This window comes from Dama dama, chromosome 24, assembly GCF_033118175.1.
Source record: "Dama dama isolate Ldn47 chromosome 24, ASM3311817v1, whole genome shotgun sequence".
In the NCBI taxonomy this organism is placed as follows: Eukaryota; Metazoa; Chordata; class Mammalia; order Artiodactyla; family Cervidae; genus Dama; species Dama dama.
This window is the reverse complement of record NC_083704.1, coordinates 60,645,717-60,670,576: the sequence shown is the minus strand read 5'-3', so window position 1 is coordinate 60,670,576 and position 24,860 is coordinate 60,645,717. Positions and strand designations below refer to the sequence as shown.

The following is a 24,860-nucleotide window of genomic DNA, read 5'->3' as shown; positions in this document are numbered from 1 at the left end:
CTGCCCGTGTCTAACACTGCCGTTTTCATTTGGAAGGCCGGCAGTGCGACCATACGGATGCTAGAGCTGCCAGCACAGGTCACACCTAGGACACGCTCCCTTCACAGTTGTTCCTGCTCACAGAGGCGGTGACTCACGACAGAGGGCCGCCGTGAAACTCACGTCTTATCAGGGAGACTCTTCCCTGGACTAAGTCCTGTCAGTCCAGTCTCACTCCAGCAGCAGCATGTGGAACAGGCGACGCGATCTCAGGCCAGGCGCAGCTGCCCGGCCACTTGACTGTGAACGCCCACTGCTGACAGCCAGGCCAGGAACCACTTGGGAGCCCTTCCTTACACACATCCCCATCCCCGCACCCCCCCCAAAGGCCCCTTGGCTGCCGGCTCCCGTGGCCAACGTCAGCTTGCCTGTTGTTTTTCTTCTCCCATCTTATTTCATCTTCATGCTCCATGAGGCTTGTGGCGCTCACCTCCTTCTACAGCCGAGGAAACTGAGGTTTCAGAGGGTCAGGGCAGTTACCAAGGGTCCCACAGCTGATTGTTGTCATTCGGTCACTCAGCCGTGTCCAACTCTTTGCAACCCCGTGGACTGCAGTGCGCCAGGCTTCCCTGTCCTTCACTATCTCCCAGAGTTTGCTCACATTCATGCCCATTGAGTCAGTGATGCTATCCAACTGTCTCGTCCTCTGTTGCCCCCTCTCTTCCTGCCTTCAGTCTTTCCCAGCATCAGGGTCTTTTCTAGTGAGTTGGCTCTTCACATCAGGTGGCCAAAGTGTTGGAGTTTTAGCATCAGTCTTTTCAATGAATATTCAGGGTTGATTTCTTTTAGGATTGACTGGTTTGATCTCCTTGCAGTCCAAAGGACCAGAGTCTTCTCCAGAACCATAGTTCAAAAGCATCAATTCTTTGATGCTCGGCCTTCTTTAAGGTCTGACTCACATCCGTACATGCCTACTGCAAAAACCATAGCTTTGACTAGATGGACCTTTGTCAGCAAAGTGATGTCTCTGCTTTTTAGTATGCTGTCTAGCTTTTTTCCAAGGAGCAAACATCTTTTAATTTCATGGCTGTAGTCACTGTCTACAGTGATTTTTGAAACCCAGGAAAATAAAATCTATTAGTGTTTCCACTTTTTCCGTTTCTCTTTGCCATGAAGTTATGGGACCAGATGCCTTGATCTTAGTTTTTTTAATGTTGAGTTTTAACCACAGTTGATAAGTACAGAGTTTAGGGCTCTTTAGGTCTCAGCTCCATGTAGTTCCCACCATAGCTAAGTAATGTTGCCAGCCAGAAAGCCAAAAACCAAGTCCAGGATTTATATTTTTGTCCTAGGCATGCAGTTGCTGGTGGCCTTAACCCAGAGTTCTAGTTACTCCTGAGCCTCCTTCCCACCCATTTCAGTTTTGGATTCACATTGACTGTTTGGTTGTGTGATTTCACAGCTCCCTGCAAGTTAGAAGTTTCAAATCGGATAGAAAAATGGGAGCCATCAGAAGCCAGCAGAGACAGGATGTCCAGAGCCCAGAGTCCTATCACCTGTTGTGGAGAGCTGGTGGCTGGCCCGGCCCCGGGGAGAGGCATCAGGGCCCCCGTGCCCTTCACCCAGCAGGGAGGAGCACCTTCATCCCATCTCATCTCATCATCTCCATCTCATCATCCATTTCCTAAGCCACCCTCTTGGCGTGTTTTTCCTACTGACTCTATCTTTTTGTTAACATCGTCCACATTTGTACATCTAATCCCTGTTAATTCATAAGTGCCATCAAAGCTATGGTTTTGGACACAGCTCCTGAGAAGATTCTCCTAGGTAATTATAACACCATGTAATACCTAAGAGAAATTGGAGTTATTCATCAACATCATCTAACCATTCAGTCCATCTTTTCAGTTTCCCGCTTGTCCCTACTTTGTCTTTTGTAGCTGTTTTGGACCTTTTTTTTTTTTTTTTTTTGACAGGCTCCACTCAAGGTTCATTTATCACAGGGAGCATTTATCTGTCTTATAGTTTCTTAGGGAGGCCATGAGAAATGACCACAAACTCGGGCCCATAAAGCCGCAGAAGGTCCGAAGACCCTGAGCCTCAAACCGCGCTGTGGGCGGGGCCACGCTCCCTCCGCCCCTCCCCTCGTCCAGGTTCTGGTGGCGCCAGGCGTTCCTTGGCCGTGGCTGTGTCACTTCAGTCTCTGAAAAGTTCCTTCTTCCCCACACGATCACGTTCACGGGATTGGGATGCAGACGTGTCTTTGGGGGCCGCCACTCAACCAGCACGGCAGTCTCTTCAGTCTCCCTTCATCTAAGAGCCCCTCCACCTGTTGGTTTTCTGTGACGTCGACTCTTGCGACGTCCTGTAGGATGTCCGGCCGTCTGGGTAGGTCCGATCACTTCCTCGCGGTTAGGCTCAGGCTCACCAGTTTTCAGCCATCGCGGGTGATGTGTGTCCTTCGGGGCCGCGTCCAGGAGTGGGTGATGTCAGCTTGTCCTGCTGCTGGTGAAGCTGTTCGTTTGCTAAGTTGGTTGTTGTCAGACGTCTGCATTTTCCCTTTTGTAGTTCACACGTGTTTGTAGAGTGAGACTGAGTATCTGGTACCCCGATAGTTACCGTGGTTCCCCGAATTAATTATTGCACTCGTCACCATTTCCACCAATCATTGCACTCCACCATTCATTCCACACGTCACGTCCTCTCTTCTCTCTGTTCCTTCAGACTTTATTTTTAAATACCCAGTATCCCTTAGACTTCTGAAGTTTTCATCTCTCTACTTGGAGGCATTCCTGTGAAACGCTCCCTTTTTAGCTCTGGATGCACTGTTACCATGGTAATGACTGTTATCACAGGTAACTTTGAGCACCTCCACCTACATTATTTTCCCCACTCCCCATAAGGAGATTGGAACACGGGTGTCATCGTGTGGTCTCGGCACTGCTGAGCCTCGAACGGGGGTCTGACTGATTCTCTGTTCATGCTTCTAACCCTTGAGACACCCCTCCACCGTAGTCAGGCATCCGAGGGGCCCGACGCGGGGGTCACCTCCACCGTAGTCAGGCATCCGAGGGGCCCGACGCGGGGGTCAGAGTTTCTTTCGAGCGGTGTCATGTTCCAGTTGAGTCTCATCCGTGAAGGGTGTGTGACTGATCAGAGATAACGGCATTTGAGAACTGGAGGACATCTTAATTTCCCTTCATGTCTTCATTTTATGGCTCAGGGGACCGAGGCTCAGAGACGTTAATGACGTGTTTAGAGCCCCACAGCTGGGAGTGGCAGAGATTGGAGCAAAGCAGAGCCCCGAATTCAGCCTCGTCCTAGTTGGGGGTCTCCTTCCACTGCAGCATAGCCCAGAAATTGAGAGATGGGTGTTTAGATATTTACTTCAGTTTGGGCCCTTACCCAGTGAATTTGAGCTGACTTTCCAAATAATTTAAATACAATTCAAATAGGAATTCTCTTCTTAAGAAGGAAGCCCAACCATGGGAAGTAGAGGTGAAGGGTTGCTGTATCATCGGTGGGGTCTTTCACCGGTTCTGACCTCTTGGTGCCAGAGCCAAAGGGAAACGTGATTAACTACAGGATCAGTGTGGCCCAGAAGGAAAAGTTCTACCAGTTCCTCAAGGAAGCAAAGCTTTTCTGCCTTGGTTTTCCCAAGAGCTCACATATATAACTGTGTTGTGAAAGTCACTCAGTTGTGTCCAACTCTTTGCGACCCCATGGACTATACAGTCCCTGGAATTCTCTAGGCCAGAATACTGGAGTGGGTAGCCTTTCCCTTCTCCAGGGGATCTTCTTAACCCGGGAATCGAACCCAGGGATAGAACCCAGGTCTCCAGCATTGCAGGCGGAGTGTTTACTAGCTTAGCCTCCAGGGAAGCCCATAACTGTGTTAGTTAAGGTAACGCCTGCAGCCCTGGTTGCATACAAACCACAAATTTCAGGGGCTTAGCAAACTCTTGAAGTTAATTCTGTTTCTATGAAATCCAAAGCCGGTGTCCGGATGGTGGTTGGACCAACTCCCAAAGGGGCTGCAGGAGCCTGGCTTCTTCATGTGGTCCCACGGGCTTCACGCAGCTTCAGAAAGGGACAGGCACAGGCTTGGTGTCTGCGAGGGCTTCAGGGCCAGCCCAAAGGGCCCATGACGCCCAGTCACGCCCGGCCGTGTGCTCAGGAGGCTGAGACGGGTCTCTCACGTGCCTGGAGAAGGAGCAGATGGGTTTGGTGGGCAGATGGCTACGCCCTGTCTTGCTTGAATTTGGGTCTCATTTGTGGTGTGCGGGTGGGACTAGGGAGTTTGGGTCTTGATAACAGATTTGCTTTGCTAATTGCATTCTGTTCCAGGGGAAAAAACAGTTTGGGTTTTAAAACTAGACCAGAGGGTGTACTGCAGATCACCCACATGCAGAGCACCAGCTGTTTGTATCCCTTTGAGGATAGAAAGCACTTCATTAAGTAATAAAACAAGAGTTTGATTTCGAGTGGTTATACATTTTCTTTTTCCTTTGCAGTGCTGTATCGAAAAGGCCCTCCGTTTTACCATGCCAGGTTTGGAGTGATTCATTTTTTTTTTTCGGTTGGAGTGTAGTTGATTTACAATGTCGTGTTGGTTTCAGGTGTGCATCAAAGCGATTGATATGCATACACATATGTTTTTTACTTTTTAGATTCTTTTTTCATCTAGGTTATCACAGAATATTGAGTAGAATTCCCTTTGCTATACAGTAGGTCCTTGTTCATTATCTGTCTTATACAGAGCAGTGGGTGTGTGTTTATCCCAAGCTCCTGATTTAATGGAATGATTTTTAAATAAGGTAATGGCTTAAAGGGACAGGAGGAAATTTCTGAGCTCCAGTTTAATTTTCAAAGGCACAAGATTCCTCCTGGCCTAATAGGAATCGATACAGTATATCTGTGCCTTGTACATTAATGTCCCTATGCTATAAAACAAATAGGTCATGATAATGTACATTTCAGCAGTAAACATTGAGTTAATCTGTGTAGTTACTGATATAGAGGAATTGTTCATCTTTGTATCAGTGAGTGTTAGTATCTAAACAGGTGAGTGAATTCACAGCTTTCACATTGGGAGAGAGATTCCCGTTCCTTTCCTGTAATTGCTGAAATCAGGCTGACTGTTTGTAATGTGAAGTATGAGTTTTTCGTTAAAATATCTTTCCCAGGCGTAGTTTAGGGGAATTCAGGATCAGACGACGTATGTTTCTGTCTTCTGCATTGTCGTTCTTGGTAGGATAGCATTGAGCTTTTCATTTCTGGAACACCCCTCCCGTGTTTTCTAGTTACTCCGTCATCGTGGAGCTGGTGGACGACCGTTTCCAGGGTGCTCCTCGCAGACCTCTCAGCTGGAGGTCCCTGGCTGCCTTGAGCAGAGTTTCAGTCAGTGTCTCCAAGGTAACACAGCATCAGCTTTGGGGCTCACATGTCACTTAAACGGTTGGATCTTCATATTAAATGTTTCGGAAGCATGAAAGTCATCTGTGGGCACCACAGAGCATCTGGGCCCGCGGAGCTCTGGAAGGTGGCCCTCCTCTCACGCCCTCCCTCTGCCCCCACCGTGGGTGCACAGCTCCAGGGACCAAGCCCCGAGGTTCCCCGTGGGCATGGGTGTCAGTGAGCCTTGCCTTCCTCCCCGGGGGCAGGACCCACCAGCACGTGCTCAGAATCCTCCCACGCACATTCACAGATGACTCAGAAAACATTGACACGTTTGTTTTCACAGGTAGCAGGTCTCGCAGAGAAAGAAAGGGAATTAATACTTACGACTGAACACCTCTGATGGCCCTGCCCATCAGAACAAGACCCAGTTTCCCCCTCAGTCAGTCTCTCCCATCAGGGAGCTTCCATATGCTTCTTAACCTTCTCCATCAGACAGCAGACAAGACTGAAAACCACAATCACAGGAAACCAACCAATCTAACCACATGGACCACAGCATTGTCTAACACAATGAAACTATGAGCCATGCCGTGTAGGGCCACCCAAGACGGACGGGTCCTGGTGGAGAGGTCTGACAAAATGTGGTCCACTGGCGAAGGGAAGGGCAAACCACTTCAGTATTCTTGCCTTGAGAACCCCATGAACAGTATGAAAAGGCATAAAGATAGGACGCTGAAAGATGAACTCCCCAGGTTGGTAGGTGCCCAGTATGCTACTGGAGATCAGTGGGGAAATAAATCCAGAAAGAATGAAGGGAGGGAGTCAAAGCAAAAACAACACCCAGCTGTGGATGTGACTGGGGATAGAAGCAAGGTCCAATGCTGTAAAGAACAATATTGCATAGGAACCTGGAATGTTAGGTCCATGAATCAAGGTAAACTGGAAGTCATCAAGCAGGAGATGGCAAAAGTGAACGTCGACATTTTAGGAATCAGTGAACTAAAATGGACTGGAATGGGTGAATTTAACTCAGATGACCATTATATCTACTACTGTGGGCAGGAATCCTTTAGAAAAAATGGAGTAGCCATCATAGCCAACAAGAGTCCGAAATGCAGTACTTGGATGCAATCTCAAAAACGACAGAATGATCTCTGTTTGTTTCCAGGGCAAACCATTCAATGTCACAGTAATCCAAGTCTATGCCCTGACCAGTAATGCTGAAGAAGTTGAAGTTGAATGGTTCTATGAAGACCTACAAGACCTTCTAGAATTAACACTCAAAAAAGATGTCCTTTTCATTATAGGGGACTGGAATGCAAAAGTAGGAAGTTAAGAAACACCTGGAGTAACAGGCAAATTTGGCCTTGGAGTACAGAATGAAGCAGGGCAAAAAGGCTAATAAAGTTTTGCCAAGAGAACGCACTGGTCATAGCAAGCACCCTCTTCCAACAACACAAGGGAAGACTCTACACACGGACATCACCAGATGGTCAACACCAAAATCAGATTGATTATATTCTTTACAGCCAAAGATGGAGAAGCTCTACACAGTCAGCTAAAACAAGACCAGAAGCTGACTGTGGCTCAGATCATGAACTCCTTATTGCCAAATTCAGACTTAAATTGAAGAAAGTAGGGAAAACCATTAGACCATTCAGGTATGACCTAAATCAATCCCTTACGATTATACAGTGGAAGTGAGAAATAGATTTAAGGGACTAGATCTTATAGACAGAGTGCCTGATGAACTATGGATGGAGGTTCATGACATTGTACAGGAGACAGGGATCAAGACCATCGCCAAGAAAAAGAAATGCAAAAAAATAAAATGACTGTCTGAGGAGGCCTTACAAATAGCTGTGAAAAGAAGAGAAGTGAAAAGCAAAGGAGAAAAGGAAAGCTATACCCATTTGAATGCAGAGTTCCAAAGACTAGCCAGGAGAGATAAGAAAGCCTTCCTCAGTGATCAATGCAAAGAAATAGAGGAAAACAATAGAATGGGAAAGACTAGCGATCTCTTCAAGAAAATTGGAGATACTAAGGGAACATTTCATGCAAAGATGGGCTTAATAAAGGACAGAAATGGTATGGACCTAACAGAAGCAGAAGATATTAAGAAGAGGTGGCAAGAATACACAGAAGAACTATACAAAAAAGATCTTTATTACCCAGATAACCACGATGGTGGGCTCACTCACCTAGAGCCAGACATCCTGGAATGAGAAGTCAAGTGGGCCTTAACAAGTATTACTATGAACAAAGCTCGGGGAGGTGATGGAATTCCAGTCGAGCTATTTCAAATCCTGAAAGATGATGCTGTGAAAGTGCTGCACTCAATATGCCAGCAAATTTGGAAATCTCAGCAGTGGCCACAGGACTGGGAAAGGTCAGTTTTCATTCCAATCCCTAAGAAAGGCAATGCCAAAGAATGCTCAAACTACCGCACAATTGCACTCATCTCACACGCTAGTAAAGTAATGCTCAAAATTCTCCAAGTGAGGCTTCAACAATACGTGAACCGTGAACTTCCAGATCTTCAAGCTGGTTTTAGAAAAGGCAGAGGAACCAGAGATCAAATTGCTGACATCTGCTGAATCATCAAAAAAGCAAGAGAGTTCCAGAAAAACATCTATTTCTGCTTTATTGACTATGCCAAAGCCTTTGATTGTGTGGGTCACAATAAACCATGGAAAATTCTTCAAGAGATGGGAGCACCAGACCACCTGATCCACCTCTTGAGAAACCTGTATGCAGGTCAGGAAGCAACAGTTAGAACTGGACATGGAACAACAGACTGGTTCCAAATAGGAAAAGAAGTACGTCAAGGCTGCATATTGTCACCCTGCTTATTTAACTTATATGCAGAGTACATCATGAGAAACGCTGGGCTGGAGGAAGCACAAGCTGGAATCAAGATTGCCGGGAGAAATATCAATAACCTCAGATATGCAGATGACACCACCCTTATGGCAGAAAGTGAAGAAGAATTAAAGAGCCTCTTGATGAAGGTGAAAGAGGAGAGTGAGTAAGTTGCCTTAAAGCTCAACATTCAGAAAACTAAGCTGATGGCATCCGGTCCCATTGCTTCATGGAAAATAGATGGGGAAACAGTGGCAGACTTTATTTTTTGGACTCCAAAATCACCACAGATGGTGATTGCAGCCATGAAATTAGAAGATGCTTACTCCTTGGAAGGAAAGTTGTAACCAACCTAGACAGCATATTAAAAAGCAGAGACATTACTTTGCCAACAAAGGTCCGTCTAGTCAAAGCTATTGTTTTTCCAGTAGTCATGTATGGATGTGAGAGTTGGATTGTAAAGAAAGCTGAGCACAGAGGGATTGATGCTTTTGAACTGTGATGTTGGAGAAGACTCTTGAGAGTCCCTTGGACTGCACGGAGATCCACAGTCCATTCTAAAGGAGATCAGTCCTGAGTATTCATTGGAAGGACTGATGTTGAAGCTGTAGCTCCAATACTTTGGCCACCTGATTGGAAGAGCTGACTCATTTGAAAAGACCCTGATGCTGGGAAGGATTGGGGGCAGGAGGAAAAGGGGATGACAGAGGATGAGATGGTTGGATGGCATCACCGACTCGATGGACATGAGTTTGGGTGGACTCCGAGAGTGGGTGATGGACAGGGAGGCCTGGCGTGCTGCAGTCCATGGGGTCACAAAGCGTTGGACACGACTGAGTTACTGAACTAAGTAACTGAACACCTATGTCTTCTCTCACTAACCTGTTGTTATCCGAAGGGCGAGGAATCAGTGTTAGGGAGGTCGGATGATAAACCCGAGCTCACGCAGCTCTTGTGTGGAACCCGGATTCAAACCCAGGGCCACGTGTTTCCCGGCTTGTATTCGCCTCCATCCCACTCCCGGCAGGATTGGAGGGACAGTTCACCCTGTACCAGGACTACAAGCAATGAACGTGCAGAGTGTCCTCTGTTAGTAGTTCTGAGTTCTCTGTCCCGCTGCTGGAGGCGCGGGCGGCCCTGGGGGAAGGGCCAGCGGGAGCCCACGGCCACTGCCTAGATGCAGGCTAAGCTGCTGAGGCTTCAGCCTGTGAAAGTGGCTTTGTCCCGTAGAATTAGGGGGTCTCTGCTGACTCCAGCGTTGAGCACTTTAAACGCTGTGCCTACATTTCAGTGTATGTGCTGTGTTTGCATTCGCCTGCCATGTCAGCGACGACCAGATGGCAGGTCTTCGGTCTAGAATGCCCAGTTACATTCCCCAGGGGAAACGGACAAGCTTGTGAGTTGTGAGGGGGTGGAGGGGGCCCACGTTTCTTGCACATGCGCTCAGGTTTGTATTTCTGTTTTGTGTGATACGGACTTTGTTTCTCCATGTCTCCTTAGGAACTTATGCTGTGCTATTTGATTAAACCCTCCACCATGACCGACAAGGACATGGACTCACCCGAATGTATGAAACAAATTAAAGTTCAAGTAAGTGAGCTCGGAGCCCAGTTCACGTCGTCCGGAAGGCTCTGCCCGTCGTGTTGTGTCTGTCCTCTGGAAGGTGTGGCCCCCAGACAGGATCAGCGTCTCCCCTCCGCCCTCCCAGACCCTTCCCCACAGACCACGGCCTCGCTCCCCCTCAATCCCGCAGCCCCACGGCCTCGATGCTGTCGGTTTCTGTCCGCAGCGCTCAGCTGGAACCGCCTGCACTGCCAGCCTGGGGCCAGCCCAGCCTCTCCCGGTGTTCAGTCCCTGAGACAAGGGTCGCTGTCAGCCCACTGCCCCCCGAGCTTCCGGTCTGGCTCCGGGGCCTGGGCTGGGCTGAGGCTCCCGCATCTTCTGGAGGGTGTTTCTTGGCCGGGACCTCCAGTCCATCTTCCAGGCGCCCAGTCTTGGTTAATACTTCTGTCCTTCCTCCCTGTTCCCGCCCCCCACCCTGCTGTAGGCCTGCAGTCTGTCTCCAGGGCCTCATCCCCCTGTTTGTCCTCATTGTGTCCACTGGGTTAGCTTTTCAGTAAATACCACTCGAGCCTGGAGTCCCTTCTCTGTGCTGACCCAGACACACTGGAGCCGTCACAGACCCGGTTCTGTGTTACATGTCGGGTTCACGCCAGCGCTTGCTGTTCCTGAAACGCGCTGCTAGACAACCACAGCTGGGGCCAGGGGAGCTCTTAGAACCCTGGGGTGATGCCCGTAGATGCTGTGTCCACGCTGGGTTTGCCGCATTCACGTTTCTCCCCATGTTTAGTTGCAAGGAGCAGGAGCAGGTACTGTCCTTGTACAGACAGGCGGCTGGGAAACATCCCTGTGATGCTGCATGTCTAGCATGTTCGTGTATTTCTGCTTCCAAAATTCAGCCGCGTTTGTGTTTGGATTGGTTCCAGGAAGTGATTCTCAGCCGTTGGGTCTCTTCACGGGAGAGGAGCGACCAGGACGAACTTTAACAATTCAGCCTCAGGTTTCTGACCTCACCGGCAGATATCACTGAGCCTCCTGCATAAGCCAAATTCAGGGCGAGATAAAGAGTCTTTTTGAGGTAATCGCCCCTTAATGTAAACGTTGTAAAGGGCATGGCGCTCCCGGCACCAGAAAGTGTTAGTGTTTTAAAAGTTAAATTCGCGGAGGAAATCAGCCCTGTGTGGGGACCGCAGGTTCTGTCCTTGGAGTGCTCGCTCACCGACCCCCAGCCTCTCGCCCTGGCGCCTCAGCGGCTCTGGGAGGCAGACTCTCCCAGCAGCAGGGAACTTCTGTTACTCTCTGATTTTACCCTAAACGGTGGGTTCCCAGCAGGCGGCTCACCGCTGTGCACCTGCCTCTTGTTACCCACGTCCAGGCTGTCCCCGAGGAGGGCGCTCTGTCCACAGGTCTCAGCTCTCCAGGAGCTTCAGCCAGTTACCCCAACACGGAAAATCCCATGTACTGTCTCCCAAGGATTGCTGTGTCATAAGAAGCATTTTAAAACAAGTTACCTCGTGATCTCTCAGTGACCTCATCGGCGGGCATGTTGCGTAGAGTACACAACAGTATGGTTCAGGGCTAGACTTTAAGAGTTGTATGTCGCTTCACCGAACTTGTCATGAAATAAAAATATGTGGTGAGAAAAATGAATCGAGGTGTTTGGTGAGTGCAATCAATATTTCATAAAACACTAGACGAAGTAAGTAAAAATTACTTTGTTTAAAAAACAAAGGAAAACAGAATTGTGTAGATGACAATGAAGGGTGTTACCTGAGGGCCAGGAGTGAGTCGGGATGAGTGGGCAGGGCCGGTGAGCAGTGTCTGAGATTCAGCGCCCAGGTCCACGCCCCTGGCGGGCAGGCCTCTCCTTGGCACTGACCGCCCCGGAAGCAGACAGTTAAGAATCATCTTTGGGAGCCGTGAGATGGGAGAACCAAAGCAGGCCTGTTTGCATTCCGCTCGCCTTGGTGTCGGAGCTCCTGACGACCGAAGTTCTGCTTGAGGCTGTGTGTTCCACGCGCTGCTTCTCTCCTCCTGATCCTGCTCTCGCAGCCTGACGGTGAAGCGTGCGTCTCACAGATTTGGCGTCTGGATGGCGGAGCTCTGTCCTCCACCACCACCGCACCCCCCCCAGGCCAGTAACGCCTGTCAGTCTGACAGTGTCTCCAGTATATTCTGCTCTTCATTAGTGACAGGACGAGTCGCTCAGCATTTTTATCATCCACCTGGCTTACTCCAGGCTCCCTTAGACCAAGACTTGGCTTTGAATCATCACTTTCTTGAAACCTTGACAAGTCAGCCAAAAAATTTCCAAAGCCGCCTCTTTCCTATTTGATTCATCCTTTGTGAGGCCTAATCAGGGCATCAAATGCCTTGGTGGTAGACACTCTTGCCATGAATCCTTCACCAGAGGATCGTCACCCTCTCAGCTCTCCAGATACTGTGTCATCAGTTAATAGCCTCGAAGATTGTGGTGACTCCTTGGAATGAAGGCTACAGAGAAGGTGTAGGAAAGTGTGAAGACCGCAGTTATGACTTGTAACTGAAAGCTCCGGAAGGGTGCCTGCAAGCCTTGAGGGAAAGATTCTGCCCCATCGTGTATGGTTTGAACACCAGATAGCAGGCCGTGCACTCTGAGCGTCAGAGGAGGATACACCAGCCGAGGTTAGATGCAGCTACGGAGTAGATAGAGCAGCCAAGGTTTTGGTTGAAGTCACCTCAAAGTCTCCAGCTGAAAGCAGGATCAGCTTACCTGTGGAAGCATTAGACCTAATACCCCTTTCTTACCTTCTGAAGGAAATGTACAAGATGGCATTTGTTTAGAGTAGGAAATGGCAACCCACTACAGTATTCTTGCCTGGAGAATCCCGTAGAGGAGTCTGGCAGGCTATAGTCTATGGAGTCACAAAGAGTTAGACATGACTGAGCAACTGAGCCTACATATACTGTGACATTTGTTTAAAAAAAAAAATTTCAGTTTCATCAAGATATAAAAATTGCTCTGTGATACAGCCATCTTTGGCAGTTTCTGGGATTTGCTGCCCACCCCGCCTTCAAAGCATCAGACTTACATGGTTCTTAAATCTCACAGGCCCTCCAGGCTTGCCTAAAAACCAGAGTCCGTCACCAGATCCTCACTCCCCATCGCTTTTCTAACTCTCCCTCTGTGTCAGCACGGGCTCAGCAGCATCACGCTGACTGGTTTGCATCCAGCTCAACCGCCTACTGACCGTGAGACCCTAACTTCAGTTTCCTCATCTGTTAAGTGGGATTAATGTTACCAACAGACACATGCAGTGGAACAGACTGTTCAGCCACAAAAAGGAATGAATACCGACACAGATGGACCTCAGAGACAGGCCAGGTGACAGAAGCCGGCACAAAAGGCCACATACTGCGTGATTGCAGTCATATACGCAAGTAGATTAATCGACACAGAACTTAGATTGCTGTGGTCGCCAGAGTCTACAGCGAGGGAAGGATGGAGGAGAAACTGGTTAGTGGCTATGGACTCTCCTTTTGGGGCAATGAAATGTTCTAGAATCAGATAGAGCTGCTGGTTGTACGACATTGTGAATGTACTAAATGCCATTAAGTTGTTCAGAGTTTTTATATCTTTGTATTTTACAGAAAATAAAGTTAAATATCATTAACATGATGTGAATCTCAGCTCAATAAAAGAAAGTAAAAATAATGATACAGTGTTACTGGGAATTCCCTGGCAGTTGGTGGTTAGGACTTGGTGCTTCACTACCGTGGGCCCAGGTTCAGTCCCTGGTCGGGGAACTAAGATCCTGCAAAAGCCGTACACCATGGCCAAGAATAGTAATGACGTTACTGACCCCAGCAGGTTGCTGGAGGATGCGGTGGGTTGATCCGTACGAGCTTCTTTAGCTCAGAGCCTGGCCCATAACACCCTTCAGCACTTTGCAGGTGTGAGGGTTCATTTGGGGGGTGGGGGAGTCCCCGCATCCTTAGAGACACAGTGCACCCCATCCGTGATGGCTGTTATTAATACTGTTGATGATGGTTATCATAGGTTGACCCTCTTAGCTACAGTTCTAGAAACTGACCTTTTCTCATCTCAGCTCCAGACTGTGAGGGGAAATGGTGGCATCTTTGCCTTCCCTGTCCTAGACTTCCGTCATAAAGAGATTCAAAAAAACGACAACAACAACGACAAGAAAAACTATATGTAATGCTCAGCTCCCACTCATATTGGTTTAATATATAACATTAAACTAGTATGAGTAGGACACCATTTTAGGCAGGTTGACCAGGCTCAACCTGGTTAGGTTTCCCAGCGTTTCTGAGCCTAGTATACAGATCTGAAAGTCCATTGTTACTTTTTGATAAACTTTTTTTTTTCAATCTTCATTTATTTTTACCTTTTCTGTTAAAGCGTTTTCATTTTCTCTTTTTAAAAAAAAAAAAATTGCTCTTTACTTGAATGTGGGTTTTTGTTTTCTCCTGTGGGAAAAGTACTTAGGCTAGAAAGAAATGTTTGTCCTCTCCATCCCCACCTTCATTTATCATATTTATTGGATTTTCCTGGTTGTAAGAGTAACCCAGAACGTTGTAGAGGCTTTGGAAAAATACCTTCATGTGGGTGCGTTTAGTCCCGAGAATCGGCGACTCTCAGGCACGGTCTGGCGTTGCTGGGAACAGGAGCGCTGAGGGGGACAGACGAGTGCCCAGGGCCGCACTAGCCGCTGTGCCACCGAGACGTGCATTTGGGGGACCCTGGGGCACCGCTGGCACTCATTTGGGGGCGGAGTCGGTGCCAGCACTGACTCTCCTGCAGTTAGCGTTTGGCCAGTAGGATCACGGAGACGACGGATTCTCAGTCCGCAGTTCTTCAGAACTGAGCCACGCTGCCGTCTGTTCTGATGCTTCACTTCTTTCACTGGAGTAAGACCTGTACACTGCGATTCTGTGAGCAGGGAGTTTGTAGCCTGTGTGCCTGAGCTGGTAAAGAATCCGCCTCCACTGTGGGAGACCTGGGTTCAGTCCCTGGGTTGGAAAGATCCCCTGGAGAAGGGAACTGGCTACCCACTCCCGTATTCTGGCCTGGAGAATTCCATGGACTGTATAATCCATGGGGTTGCAAAGAGTCGGACACGACTGAGCAACTTTCACTTTCGAGTGAAAGAAAAAAATACGAGGTTGATTGCTGCCAGAGTCACCTCCGGGGTGCAGAGCAGCCCTGAAAATAGGGAGTGGGGATCTTGAACGCTTTGTTTGAAAATCAAGGTCACATGGCACTAGAGAAAGTAGCATGAAATTAGGGTTTCTAATATTTACCAGTTCTTATTTAATTGTTCCACAGTATGTTTCTTCTGTTCGTATTTGAATACCGATGAATGCAGAATCCTCATCTTCTCCTTTATCTTCCCTCACGATGGCAAATCACTGGCCCCGTTTCCTGGGTCACCCAGCGTACCGCCAGTCACTTTCTGGTAGCTGGAGGCTGGAGGTGACCACACGGGCTTTGCTAGCAAACCTGGTCTCAACCCTGGTTTTGCCACTGACTGCCTTTGGGGATGTCAGTTCCTTTCTCTTCTGTACAATTGGCATGCTGTAAGTACCAGTCTCATAGGATGGTCTTAGGGATTGAAAGGGCAGAGTAGAAAGTGTGTGCTCTGGTGTGGAGCCGTACATGAACACTCATCAAATGCAGCTGTTATGATTACAAATATTAATAACCAAGTAAAGAACTGGGCCTGGAAGTAGAATCCTGAGACAGCGTGAAGAGAAAGAGGGAAGGTGGGCATATCCTCCAAACTCAGTGTTCCTCTCATCTTCACCTGCTGGGGGTCTTTATGATTCCTTGAATACACAGAATAGCAGGCGCAGTTGTTTAAGGTGGTCTCATTCTCTAGGTAGCAGGTTTTGTGTTTCTTAAAGAACAGTCCTGAAAGCTTTACAGATACAAAAGTCGGTCTGCCTGCACGTTTTCCCACTGAAGTTGACAGGGCTGGAGCACTGACCAGTACCTCTCTAGAAACAAGCTTTAAGGATCTAAATATCTTTGTTGTTCATTCGCTAAGTCTTGTCCAGCTCTTTGTGACCCCTTGGACTGCAGCACACCAGGCTCCTCTGTCCTCCACTGTCTCCTAGAGTTTGCCCAAATTTGTGTCCTTTGGGTCGGAGATGCTGTCTCATCATCTCATCTTCTGCTGCCCTCTCCTTTTGCCTTCAGCCTTTCCCAGCATCAGGGTCTTTTCCAGTGAGTCAGGACGTTGCATCAAGTAGCCAAAGTATTGGAGCTTCAGCATCAATCCTTCCAATGAATATTCAGGTTGATTTCCATTAGGATGGACTGGTTGGATCTCCTTGCAGTCCAAGGGACTCTCAAGAGTGTTCTCCAACACCACAGTTCAAAAGCATTGATTCTTCGGCACTCAGCTTTCTTTATCATCCAACTCTCACATCCATATATGACTACTGGAAAAACCATAGCTTTGACTATGGTCCAAAGATGGACCTTTGTTGGCAAAGCAATGTCTCTACTTTTTAATATGCTGTCTAGGTTTGTTATAGCTTTCCTTCCAGAGAGCAAGCATCTTTGAATTTCATGGCCGTAGTCACTGTCCATGGTAGTTTTAGAGCCCAAGAAAATAAACTCTGCTACTGCTCCCACTTCTTCCCCTAGTGTTTGCCATGAAGTGATGGGACCAGATGCCATAATCCTAGTGTTTTAAATATTGAGTTTCAAGTCAGTTTTTTCACTCTCCTCTTTTACCTTCATCAAGAGGCTTCTTAAGTTCTTCTTCACTTTCTGCCATTAGAGTGGTATCATCTGCATATCTGAGGTTGTTGATATTTCTCCTAACAATCTTGATTCCAGCTTGTGATTCATCCAGCCCAGTATTTCACATGATGTACTCTGCCTATAAGTTAAATAACCAGGATGACAAGAGACTGCCTTGATGTACTCCTTTCCCAATTTTGAACCAATCCATTGTTGCATGTCTGGTTCTAACCATTGCTTCTTGACCTGTGTACAGGTTTCTCAGGAGGCAGGTAAAGTATCCCCATCTGTTTAAGCATTTCCCACAGTTTGTTGTGATCCACACAGTCAAAGACTTTAACGTAGTCAATAAAGCAAAAGTAGATTTCTTTTTTTAATTTCCTTGCTTTCTCCATGATCCAGTGAATGTTGATAATTTGACTCCTGGTTCCTCTGCCTTTTCTAAATCCAGCTTGTACATCTGGAAGTTCTCAGTTCACATAGTGCTGAAGCCTAACTTGAAGGATTTTGAGCATTATTTTGCTAGCCTGTGACATTGTACAGTAATTGGGACACTCTTTGGCATTGCCCTTCTTTGGTATTGGAATGAAAACTGACCTTTTCCAGTCCTCTGGCCTCTGCTGACTTTTCCAAATTTGCTGGCATATTCAGTGCAGCACTTTAATATGTTTGAAAGTGAAAGTCGCTCAGTCGTTTCCGACTCTTTGCAACCCCATGGACTATACAATCTATGGAATTCTCCAGGCCAGAATACTGGAGTTGGTAGCCTTTCCCTTCTCCAGGGGATCGTCCCAACCCAGGGATCGAACCCAGGTCTCCCGCACTGCAGGCAGATTCTTTTCCAATTGAGCTATCAGGGAAACCCCAAATATGTTTATTACTAAGTAATTATTGGTACTTTGAAGATGGGTTTGGGTTTTGGAAATTAGACATCATTTGGTGCCCACACTGGGCAATAAGATTAGGTGGATGGTATATCAGGTTTGGTCAGAAACAAAGAGTTCTGGAAGCATTCTCCAAAGACGAACTCAGATGTTTTGCTTACTGGCTAAAGTCTGATCATTTGGGTATAAAAATCCTAATGTGCTTGTTAAGAATCATTATGGTTACCCATCCCAGTTGTCCCCTTCCTCCTTCTGAAGGTGTTAGAGAAAGAAGACAGACTTCCATTGCATCCTTTCTGAATTCCACACTTTGAGTGGGCAGAGTGGTGTTGCTGTGGTAACCCCACCACCCTAGCTCCTCACATCAGGCCAGGAGATGAGAGGAAAACGGACTGACAGAAATTCCCAAGCCTGTTTGTGTGCATAGACACACGAAGTCTGGTTCAGGAGACTGCCGATTCCCAGCTCAGATTCTGAGACCTTTTTTTTTTTTTTTTTTCCCTACTATTGATTGTTAAAAGGTTGTGTGTGTGAAGTCACCTCAGTTGCGTCCGACTCTGCAACCCTATGGACTGTTACCGTGTGCTTTTTCTATAAAAACAAACAGCGAGGTGAAGGCACTCATTGCTAAATAAAACTGTGAAGGTCTGAGGCACCATCCTATAAATCCCCACTTGCTGGATTCACATTGAAAGGTGACTTTGTTCAGCTCCAGTTACTTTATATGAAGAGTTTTCACTGCTCTGTGGATAAAAGATGCATGCTGCCACTTCGTGCTTTAACATGGACCCCAAACTACTAGGGAAGGCATCTTAGTAATAGCGCCTACAACTTTGAAAACCCAGGGCCGTTTTTATTCATTTCGTAAACTCTTTCACTGCAGTAGGCTGAAACAGGCAGAGAGGAAAGCTGTAACTTTTTTATTAACCACGGCTCAAGGCATGTAGAAACCTAGCGTCTGTTGCAGGCAGGACCCCCAGACGCCCCGTCCTGTCCCGTCCACTCTCAGGCGCCGCGCGCTCAGCACGAGCCGCTTCCTGGGCCTGGGCCCGTCTGGGGACTAGGGGGGTCAGTGACATAGAAGCCTTGCTCTTCGATCGCGTGGTAGAGCATGATGTACTTGGAAGCCTTCCTCGTCCTTGGGACCACGAACTTCTCCGTGAACTCATCCCGGTCCAGCGGCTCCTCGCCCTCTGTGGCCAGGACGCAGTTAATGAAGGCGAGGGCGTAGCTGTAGCAGTTGTGGTGGTCCTCTTCATACCTTACAAGGGCGAGGGTGTCAGGAAGACAAGGGTTAGCCCTGAGTTGCCCGAGGCCTGCCGTCATCTTAACCCCCCTGCGAGCTGGGCCCCCACGTGAGCCGGCCCCCTTGATGGCAGAGCATCCAGAAGTGTGGTTCTGAGGGACGCTTGGCGTCTGGGGCCATTTCTGCTTGCAGTGCAGAAAGGACTCACCGAACTGTCCAGGGTGGTGACTTGGGTTACAACTAAGCGCCGACTGAGGGAACTTAATTTCCCTGAAGCCCTATGTTCTAGAAGTGGAATTCCATGTCTTATGATATCCCACCGCGTTTAAGGGCTTCCCAGGCGGCTCAGCGATAAAGAATTCGCCTGCCAATGCAGGAAACGCTGGTTCGATCCCTGGGTCATGCAGATCCCCTGGAGAAGGAAGTGGCAAAACCCACTCCAGTATTCTTGCCTAGGAAATCCCATGGATAGAAGAGCCCGGTGGGCTATAGTCTGTGGGGTTGCAAAGAGTCGGACACGACTTAGCAACTAAACAACAGTGTCTGAACTTACTTCAAGGAAAAGCGTCAGAACAATTTAAGTATACAAGCATTACTGTATACCTCTTCTACAGTGACGAGGGGGCGTGGAATCAAGAAGTTAATTTCAAAACAGCTGAGACTTAAAAGGCGGGGAGCTTTAGATATGTTTATGTTTTGAACATCATTTAAATTTTTTTTAAGGGAACATAAGACTACGGGTTTTGCAGTATGTATTATTAAACGTCTTGTGTGTGTTCAGTTGCTCAGTCATGTCTGATTCTTTGCAACCCCCATGGACTGTAGCCCGCCAAGCTCCTCTGTTCATGGAATTTTCCAGGCAAGAATACTGGAATGGGTTGCCATTTCCTCCTCCAGGGGATCTTCCTGAACCAGGGATTGAACCCGCATCTCCTGCGTCTCCTGCATTAGCAGGTGGGTTCTTTACCATTGAGCCACTGGGGAAGCCTATTAAAAACAAGTATCTAAAAATACCTAGTCAAATAAATAAAGTAACTCGAGTACTAAGTTCTGGTCCTTTTCAAAGCTCATAGGGTGCTGTGGTTGTAATGTGTAAACGTGTGCTGGCTCATCTCTGCAGAAAACCCCAGTCATTCAACCCCTGCTTCATTCTGTTACAGACACGTCTGCCTGGGTACAGGCTCAACATGAAAGTCAGGGCAGCTCAGCGTCCTCAGGGAGCTGGGATCACACCTGGCGGTGACTGAGGGCCCGGTCCTACCTGTGAGGCAGCCAGGCCCCCGTGGCGGAGAAGTCCTCCAGGTACTTGTCCCACTGGTCCAGCAGTCCAAACAGGCCCGGCTGCAGGAGGGGGACGCTCACACTCTGCTCCCAGCCCACCTCGTCTCGTTGGACACCGTGCACCGTGTAGTTATACACGACTCCTGCGGCCAAAACCACAGTCACGCAGAGGCATCAGGGGAAACGCCCCCCCAGTACCATCAAGGGTGACTGCACGCAACAGAAACCCAGGTCGCTGGCACGCCCCTCCTCCAGGGACCATCTGCCTCCCCTGTTCTCAGCGCCCGCGGTCGCCCCAGTAAAACGAGACAGTAAGAGGGCCTGGGACGGTCATCTCCAAAGATTCTTGCTGAAGCCCTCTATTTACAAAGGGGTCTGTCTGGTTTCCTTAAGTGAGCAGCAGACTTCTCCTGACAAAGACCGGTGCACCTTGGCACGCTCACACCAGTCACTGCATTCAAAACCCAGTCCTCTGTGTCTGCTCACAGTGTCAGCTTTCTCTGATGTTTTTAAAGCAGACCTTTGCAGGCCCCACCACGTGTTCAGGTGCTGTGCCCGCTCCCCACCAGTTTACCCCTGGGGTCCCTGCCTGGCCCCTGAAGTGGGAGCACGCAGTGGCAGTGGGCTGAGTATGGCTTTGGGAGCAGAGGGTCTCCTCCTAACACAAGAGGGGGGCTTGGACAGCTCGATCTCCAGATGTCTGCTTCTCCTTGCCTTAAAAAGTTAACAGAACGCTCACAGGTTGGTGATGGTTTGAATGTTTGGAGACACTCCTTTGAGAGCGTTCAGATACTGAGAGCTGTTCGTGACACTGTCGCAATACTTTTGCTCTAGAGACGCTGCTCTCTTCTAACCGCGTATCGTGGGAACTTTAAGCTATGAAAACGCACTTACCACCCGTGCTGGTTATTCCCACGTGAAGATCAGACCTTCCATCGTACTCCCTGAAAGAAACAAGTGCGTTCCGGTCGTCTCACGTGCACACGTGTGGCAGCCGGAGTTGGTATTTAAAGTGGGCGGAGTGCGATGGGCCTCCCCGCTTGGCTGGTACCAGAACTCGGCACCAGCAGCCAGCTTAGTGGAAACACCAGGAGAGTCACTGCCCCGGGCCCCCTCTGGGTTTTCTCGGCCCCCAGTCCTGAAGGTGAGTGTGCTGGAAGGCCAGCCCTGCTGGAGCAAGAAGCCAGCCTGACGCCCGGCTCTGCAGCAGAGGGGCCCACCTGGCGGGCAGCTGTGGAGGAAGCTCCTTGTCCCTTGTTCCTTCCTCCTCGTGTGTTGGGGGGAGCCAGTTCCTCACCACATGGGGAAGAGGGTCACGAGTGCAGCTCAGTGGGCGTCTCTCTGAAACGAACACAGCCCGTTCCCTGAAGCCTGTGGCCACACTCACTTTTCCTGGACAACCGTTATTTCCTGAAGTGATTCTTCACCCCACCCTGACATCAGATGTACAACTCCAGGTGATTTAAGCTCCATATATGATCCCAGATCATCACTCACTCACCTTGAGATTTTCCCACCTTTAACATGGAAATAGCATAAGCTTCCTAGCAAGCTGGTTGTTAGGGTAAAATGCCTACTGAGCGCTGCCCTGCAGAGGTGTCACATGAACCAGGTCACTTTTAAATGACAGCGCTCTCATCAGACCACAGGTCTGGAATGTCTGGTTCCTCATTAAAGCAAGAAGTCCTGGGCTTTAAAATGGCCCAAGGACACAGAGGTGGCGCTAGTGGTACAGAACTCACCTGCCAGTGTAGGTTAGATGTAAGAGACACGGGTTCGATCCCTGGGTCGGGAAGATCCCCTGGAGGAGGAAATGGCAACCCACTCCAGTACTGTTGCCTGGGAAATCCCGTGAACGGGAGCCTGGTAGGCTAGAATCCATGGAATTACCTAGAGTCAGACACGACTGAAGCAACTTAGCAGGCATGTAGGGATGCAGATGGCTGCTCCATCTTCAGAGCAGCTCCCCCGTCCAACACCCAGAGTCGTCCTGTTGCCGCCACTGTGAGTTTTCTGCAATCCTGCGAGTTCAGAGGTTGAGATGCTGGGAAGGACAGTCTTGAGCGGCTGATCACGGCACGGGCCCTGGACGCACGCTCCCTGTGTGTGCAGCCTCCGTTTCCCCACTGAGTCCCAGGCGTCCACTCCCACCCGCCTCCCTTTCCTTCAGCCGCTTCAGTCATGTAACAGATGTTAACTTCAGGCCTGTCATTAGTAGCGAAGGGCCAGGGACACAGTGGAAAATATGAGGTCCCTGCCTCACAGAGTTCACCTGCTTTCAGATAGGACATTTTTAGTTTAACAAGTTTTTAATAGACTGGAAAGTGTTAGAGAACCATGTGACAGGGGCAGGGCCAGCCACCCCTACGCCATATGACACTTTTGTACAAATTAAGAAAAAGTGACCCTTCTTGTAGATGCAGTTCTGCCAGGAAGGGTGGAACTCCAGCTGAGTTTTAGTGCACAGGTGGCCAGGTGCCTTTGTGCAGTCCACAACCTGCACAACCATATGTGGCCGCCCTGGGGGAGCCTCATCTGGTTAGATCAGAGCCTCGGCGATTCCTCCAGTCCCTGCTGGTTCTCTTTTCTGAAGTAGATGAAGTTGTCTCAGGTGGGTTGTGGGAGCCGGTTCTGAGTGTTTATAAATAGGATGAGAGGGAAGGAAATAATCTGGAACTTGGTATTCAAGGGTCTGGTGGGCAGGGGGCTACTACTTGGGTTCTGCAGTTCCTGGCCTGAGTGCCTGAGGGGATAGGAAGATGCCTCAGCGGACAACTGGATTCACCACCACCACCTCCTTTCTGCCGCTGCCAAGGGAGGCCAGGCCTGTCCCTGTCACTAACACATCATGGAAGGAATGAGTGCTTTCCGGGGGCCAGCCTGAAAGCCTGTCCCGGGCTGTGTCATTTCTGGGGAGCAGGGCTGCAGCTGTTCACTGTTTGAACTTCACGATTCTGGTTAAGGCGGAAAGGAAGGTTCTACCAGTCACCTTCTGAGCTGAGTATGGAAAGAATGGGATGGGAAGGAGCAATTTGGTTCATCACCGTGTCTGCCACACCTGGGCCAGCTTGACAGGCCTTATCGCTGACCCACACAACTCTGCTAGGTCGATGGGTCCTCATTTAACAGATGAGGGTCCCAGAGCTCATCTGAAGCAGAGCAGACACCAGGGGCTTCTTGGCGTCAAAGCCTGCATGCTCCCCTCTGCATCCCGCAGCCTCCCCGAGGAAGGGTCGGGGTGCAGTCTGTTTTGCCTCTAACGTTGACCTCCTACACATGTCAGTAATTTCATCCCCATAGGAACAGGAAGGGGGTTGATTAAGGGCGCTGGTGAGCAAAGAAGCACTCAGGTCCCATTTTCTAGCCCCAAACAGCATGAGGGATTCGCGGGGGGGTGTGACTCGGGAGGCAGGAACGTCCGAGCTTTGGACGGTGACGGTACGCAGGACGCACTTCCCAGAGCTCACTCCGCCCCGGGTCCTCTGGGACCCTGGCTTGCGCAGCGCCACTGACAGTTCCACCTGTCGATGCAGGACTCGGAGAAGCCACCGTCCTTTCTTCTGACTTCTGAGATGTTTCTGAAAGTCAGGTGGCGTCTCCAGTTGAAGCAGACCAGCTTGTCTCAGTCTCATGCACCTCCCTGGAAAATGGTCTCTAAGTGGCCATTCTTCAGGCTCTCTGCTGGGTACCCGCTTGTCACAAATGTTGCAGACTCACTGGAAGTAAAGGTATTGTTTTGATGAGATTGGCTGCTGGGTCATTTTCTCAATGAGTCTCTTGGCATGAAATCTATGTGTTTAAAAAAAAAAAAAAAATCTCCCGTCTATCGATTCCTCTCTCTCAAAATTGTATAAGCAGCTTTGACCTTTGTATATTCTTGCACCTACCCCAGAAAAGTATGTTGTTGTTGTTGAGTATGTCAGTCATGTCTAACTCTGCAACCCCATGGACTGTCGCCCGCCGGGTTCCTCTGTCCACGGGATTTCCCAGGCAAGAATCCTGGAGTGTGTTGCCATTTCCTCCTCCAGGGGATCTTCCTCACCCGGGGATCTAACCCATGTTTTGTTCGCCTCCTGCATCGACAGGTGGATTCTTTACTACTGAGCCACCAGGGAAGCCCCCGGGAACGTATGCACACTTCTACTCATGAAACACAGAGGCCTACATCTTAGCATTTAACTCCAAAGCACTGAATAGATGACCCCCCGGATCTCACACTGTAGAGTACATGTTAGAAAAAGAAAGTTGCAGCGACCGAAGCAGCGAGGGGAAACCCGGCAGGGTCCAGGGCAACACCTCAAACACCGTACCTGAGAAACGTCCCTCGAGTCGGCCTGAGGAGGAAGGAGCACTTTTCCCGATGGCCGTTGGTAAACGGCTCAGAGATGCTGACGGGCGCTTCCTCCAGCCTCCTGGAGCCCACGTCCCGCCCGCAGAGGGGGCAGCGCCTCGGCACCCCGAAGCTGTAGACGTACTTCTGACAGTGGTTGAACTTGATGATAGGCTTCCCGGCCTCTGGGCACTGCATGGCTTCCCTGTCCCGAGCAAGCAGCGGGGAGCTCCGCGGACTTCCTTCTCCTCATTAACTCAGCCAGTAAATGTCCCGCATCCGAGTAACCTGAGAGCTGTGATGTCATTCTGCAGGGCGGCTTCAGGCCAAGCCAGCTAGAGTTAACCTGTAACCAGGCCTCCCCAGGGTCTTAAAGAGCTCGTTTCATTTGTGCTCCCAACGTGTCTCTCTAGCCATTGTACGTATCCCCACAGTCGACATCCGGCTCCTCTTTACCCTCCAAAGCCCTACTCTTCTGTGAAAGCTTCCTTAGCTTCCCCCGGCATTCCCTTGCATTGGCAGTGCTGTGTTTGTTTCTCAATGGACATGAGTTTGAGCAGATTA

At 49.2% G+C, this 24,860-nt stretch overlaps 2 protein-coding genes across 7 annotated transcripts in view; one reads left to right on the top strand and one right to left on the bottom strand.

Moving 5' to 3' along the window:
- TSEN2 (tRNA splicing endonuclease subunit 2) overlaps window positions 1-11,451 on the top strand; it is a 42,321-nt gene extending 30,870 nt beyond the window's left edge. For all 3 annotated transcript variants that reach the window (XM_061128906.1, XM_061128905.1, XM_061128907.1), the window contains exons 9-12: window positions 4,494-4,530; window positions 5,283-5,394; window positions 9,742-9,831; window positions 10,728-11,451. In XM_061128906.1, coding sequence (XP_060984889.1) covers window positions 4,494-4,530; window positions 5,283-5,394; window positions 9,742-9,831; window positions 10,728-10,787 — 299 coding nt within the window. In that variant the 3' untranslated portion in view covers window positions 10,788-11,451. The remainder of the gene's footprint in view (window positions 1-4,493; window positions 4,531-5,282; window positions 5,395-9,741; window positions 9,832-10,727) is intronic.
- Window positions 11,452-18,343: 6,892 nt separating this feature from the next.
- MKRN2OS (MKRN2 opposite strand) lies at window positions 18,344-24,618 on the bottom strand. Of its 4 annotated transcripts, none has more exons than XM_061127597.1 (6): window positions 24,277-24,416; window positions 21,857-23,682; window positions 21,187-21,307; window positions 20,861-20,910; window positions 19,947-20,109; window positions 18,344-18,700 (listed from the first exon to the last, which is right to left on the bottom strand). In XM_061127597.1, the coding sequence occupies exons 2-6, from the start codon at window positions 21,891-21,893 to the stop codon at window positions 18,460-18,462; spliced, it is 612 nt and encodes a 203-aa protein (XP_060983580.1). In that variant the 5' UTR covers window positions 21,894-23,682; window positions 24,277-24,416; the 3' UTR covers window positions 18,344-18,459. The 4 variants fall into 4 exon arrangements, with proteins under 4 accessions (XP_060983580.1, XP_060983581.1, XP_060983579.1 ...); XM_061127598.1 differs by having other exon boundaries at window positions 21,857-23,755; window positions 24,277-24,403; XM_061127596.1 differs by lacking the exons at window positions 21,187-21,307; window positions 21,857-23,682 and having other exon boundaries at window positions 24,277-24,618.
- Window positions 24,619-24,860: the final 242 nt, after the last annotated feature.

What these genes read in the sequence shown, in the direction of transcription:
- MKRN2OS (XM_061127596.1), bottom strand. Translation starts at nt 24,494, where the DNA reads ATGCAGTGCCCAGAGGCCGGGAAGCCTATCATCAAGTTCAACCACTGT. An exon ending in ACTCGAGGGACGTTTCTCAG is followed by an intron (nt 20,911 to 24,276) that starts GTACGGTGTTTG and finishes TGTTTCTTTCAG; the next exon opens with GGAGTACGATGGAAGGTCTG. An exon ending in GGGGCCTGGCTGCCTCACAG is followed by an intron (nt 18,701 to 19,946) that starts GTAGGACCGGGC and finishes CGCCCTTGTAAG; the next exon opens with GTATGAAGAGGACCACCACA.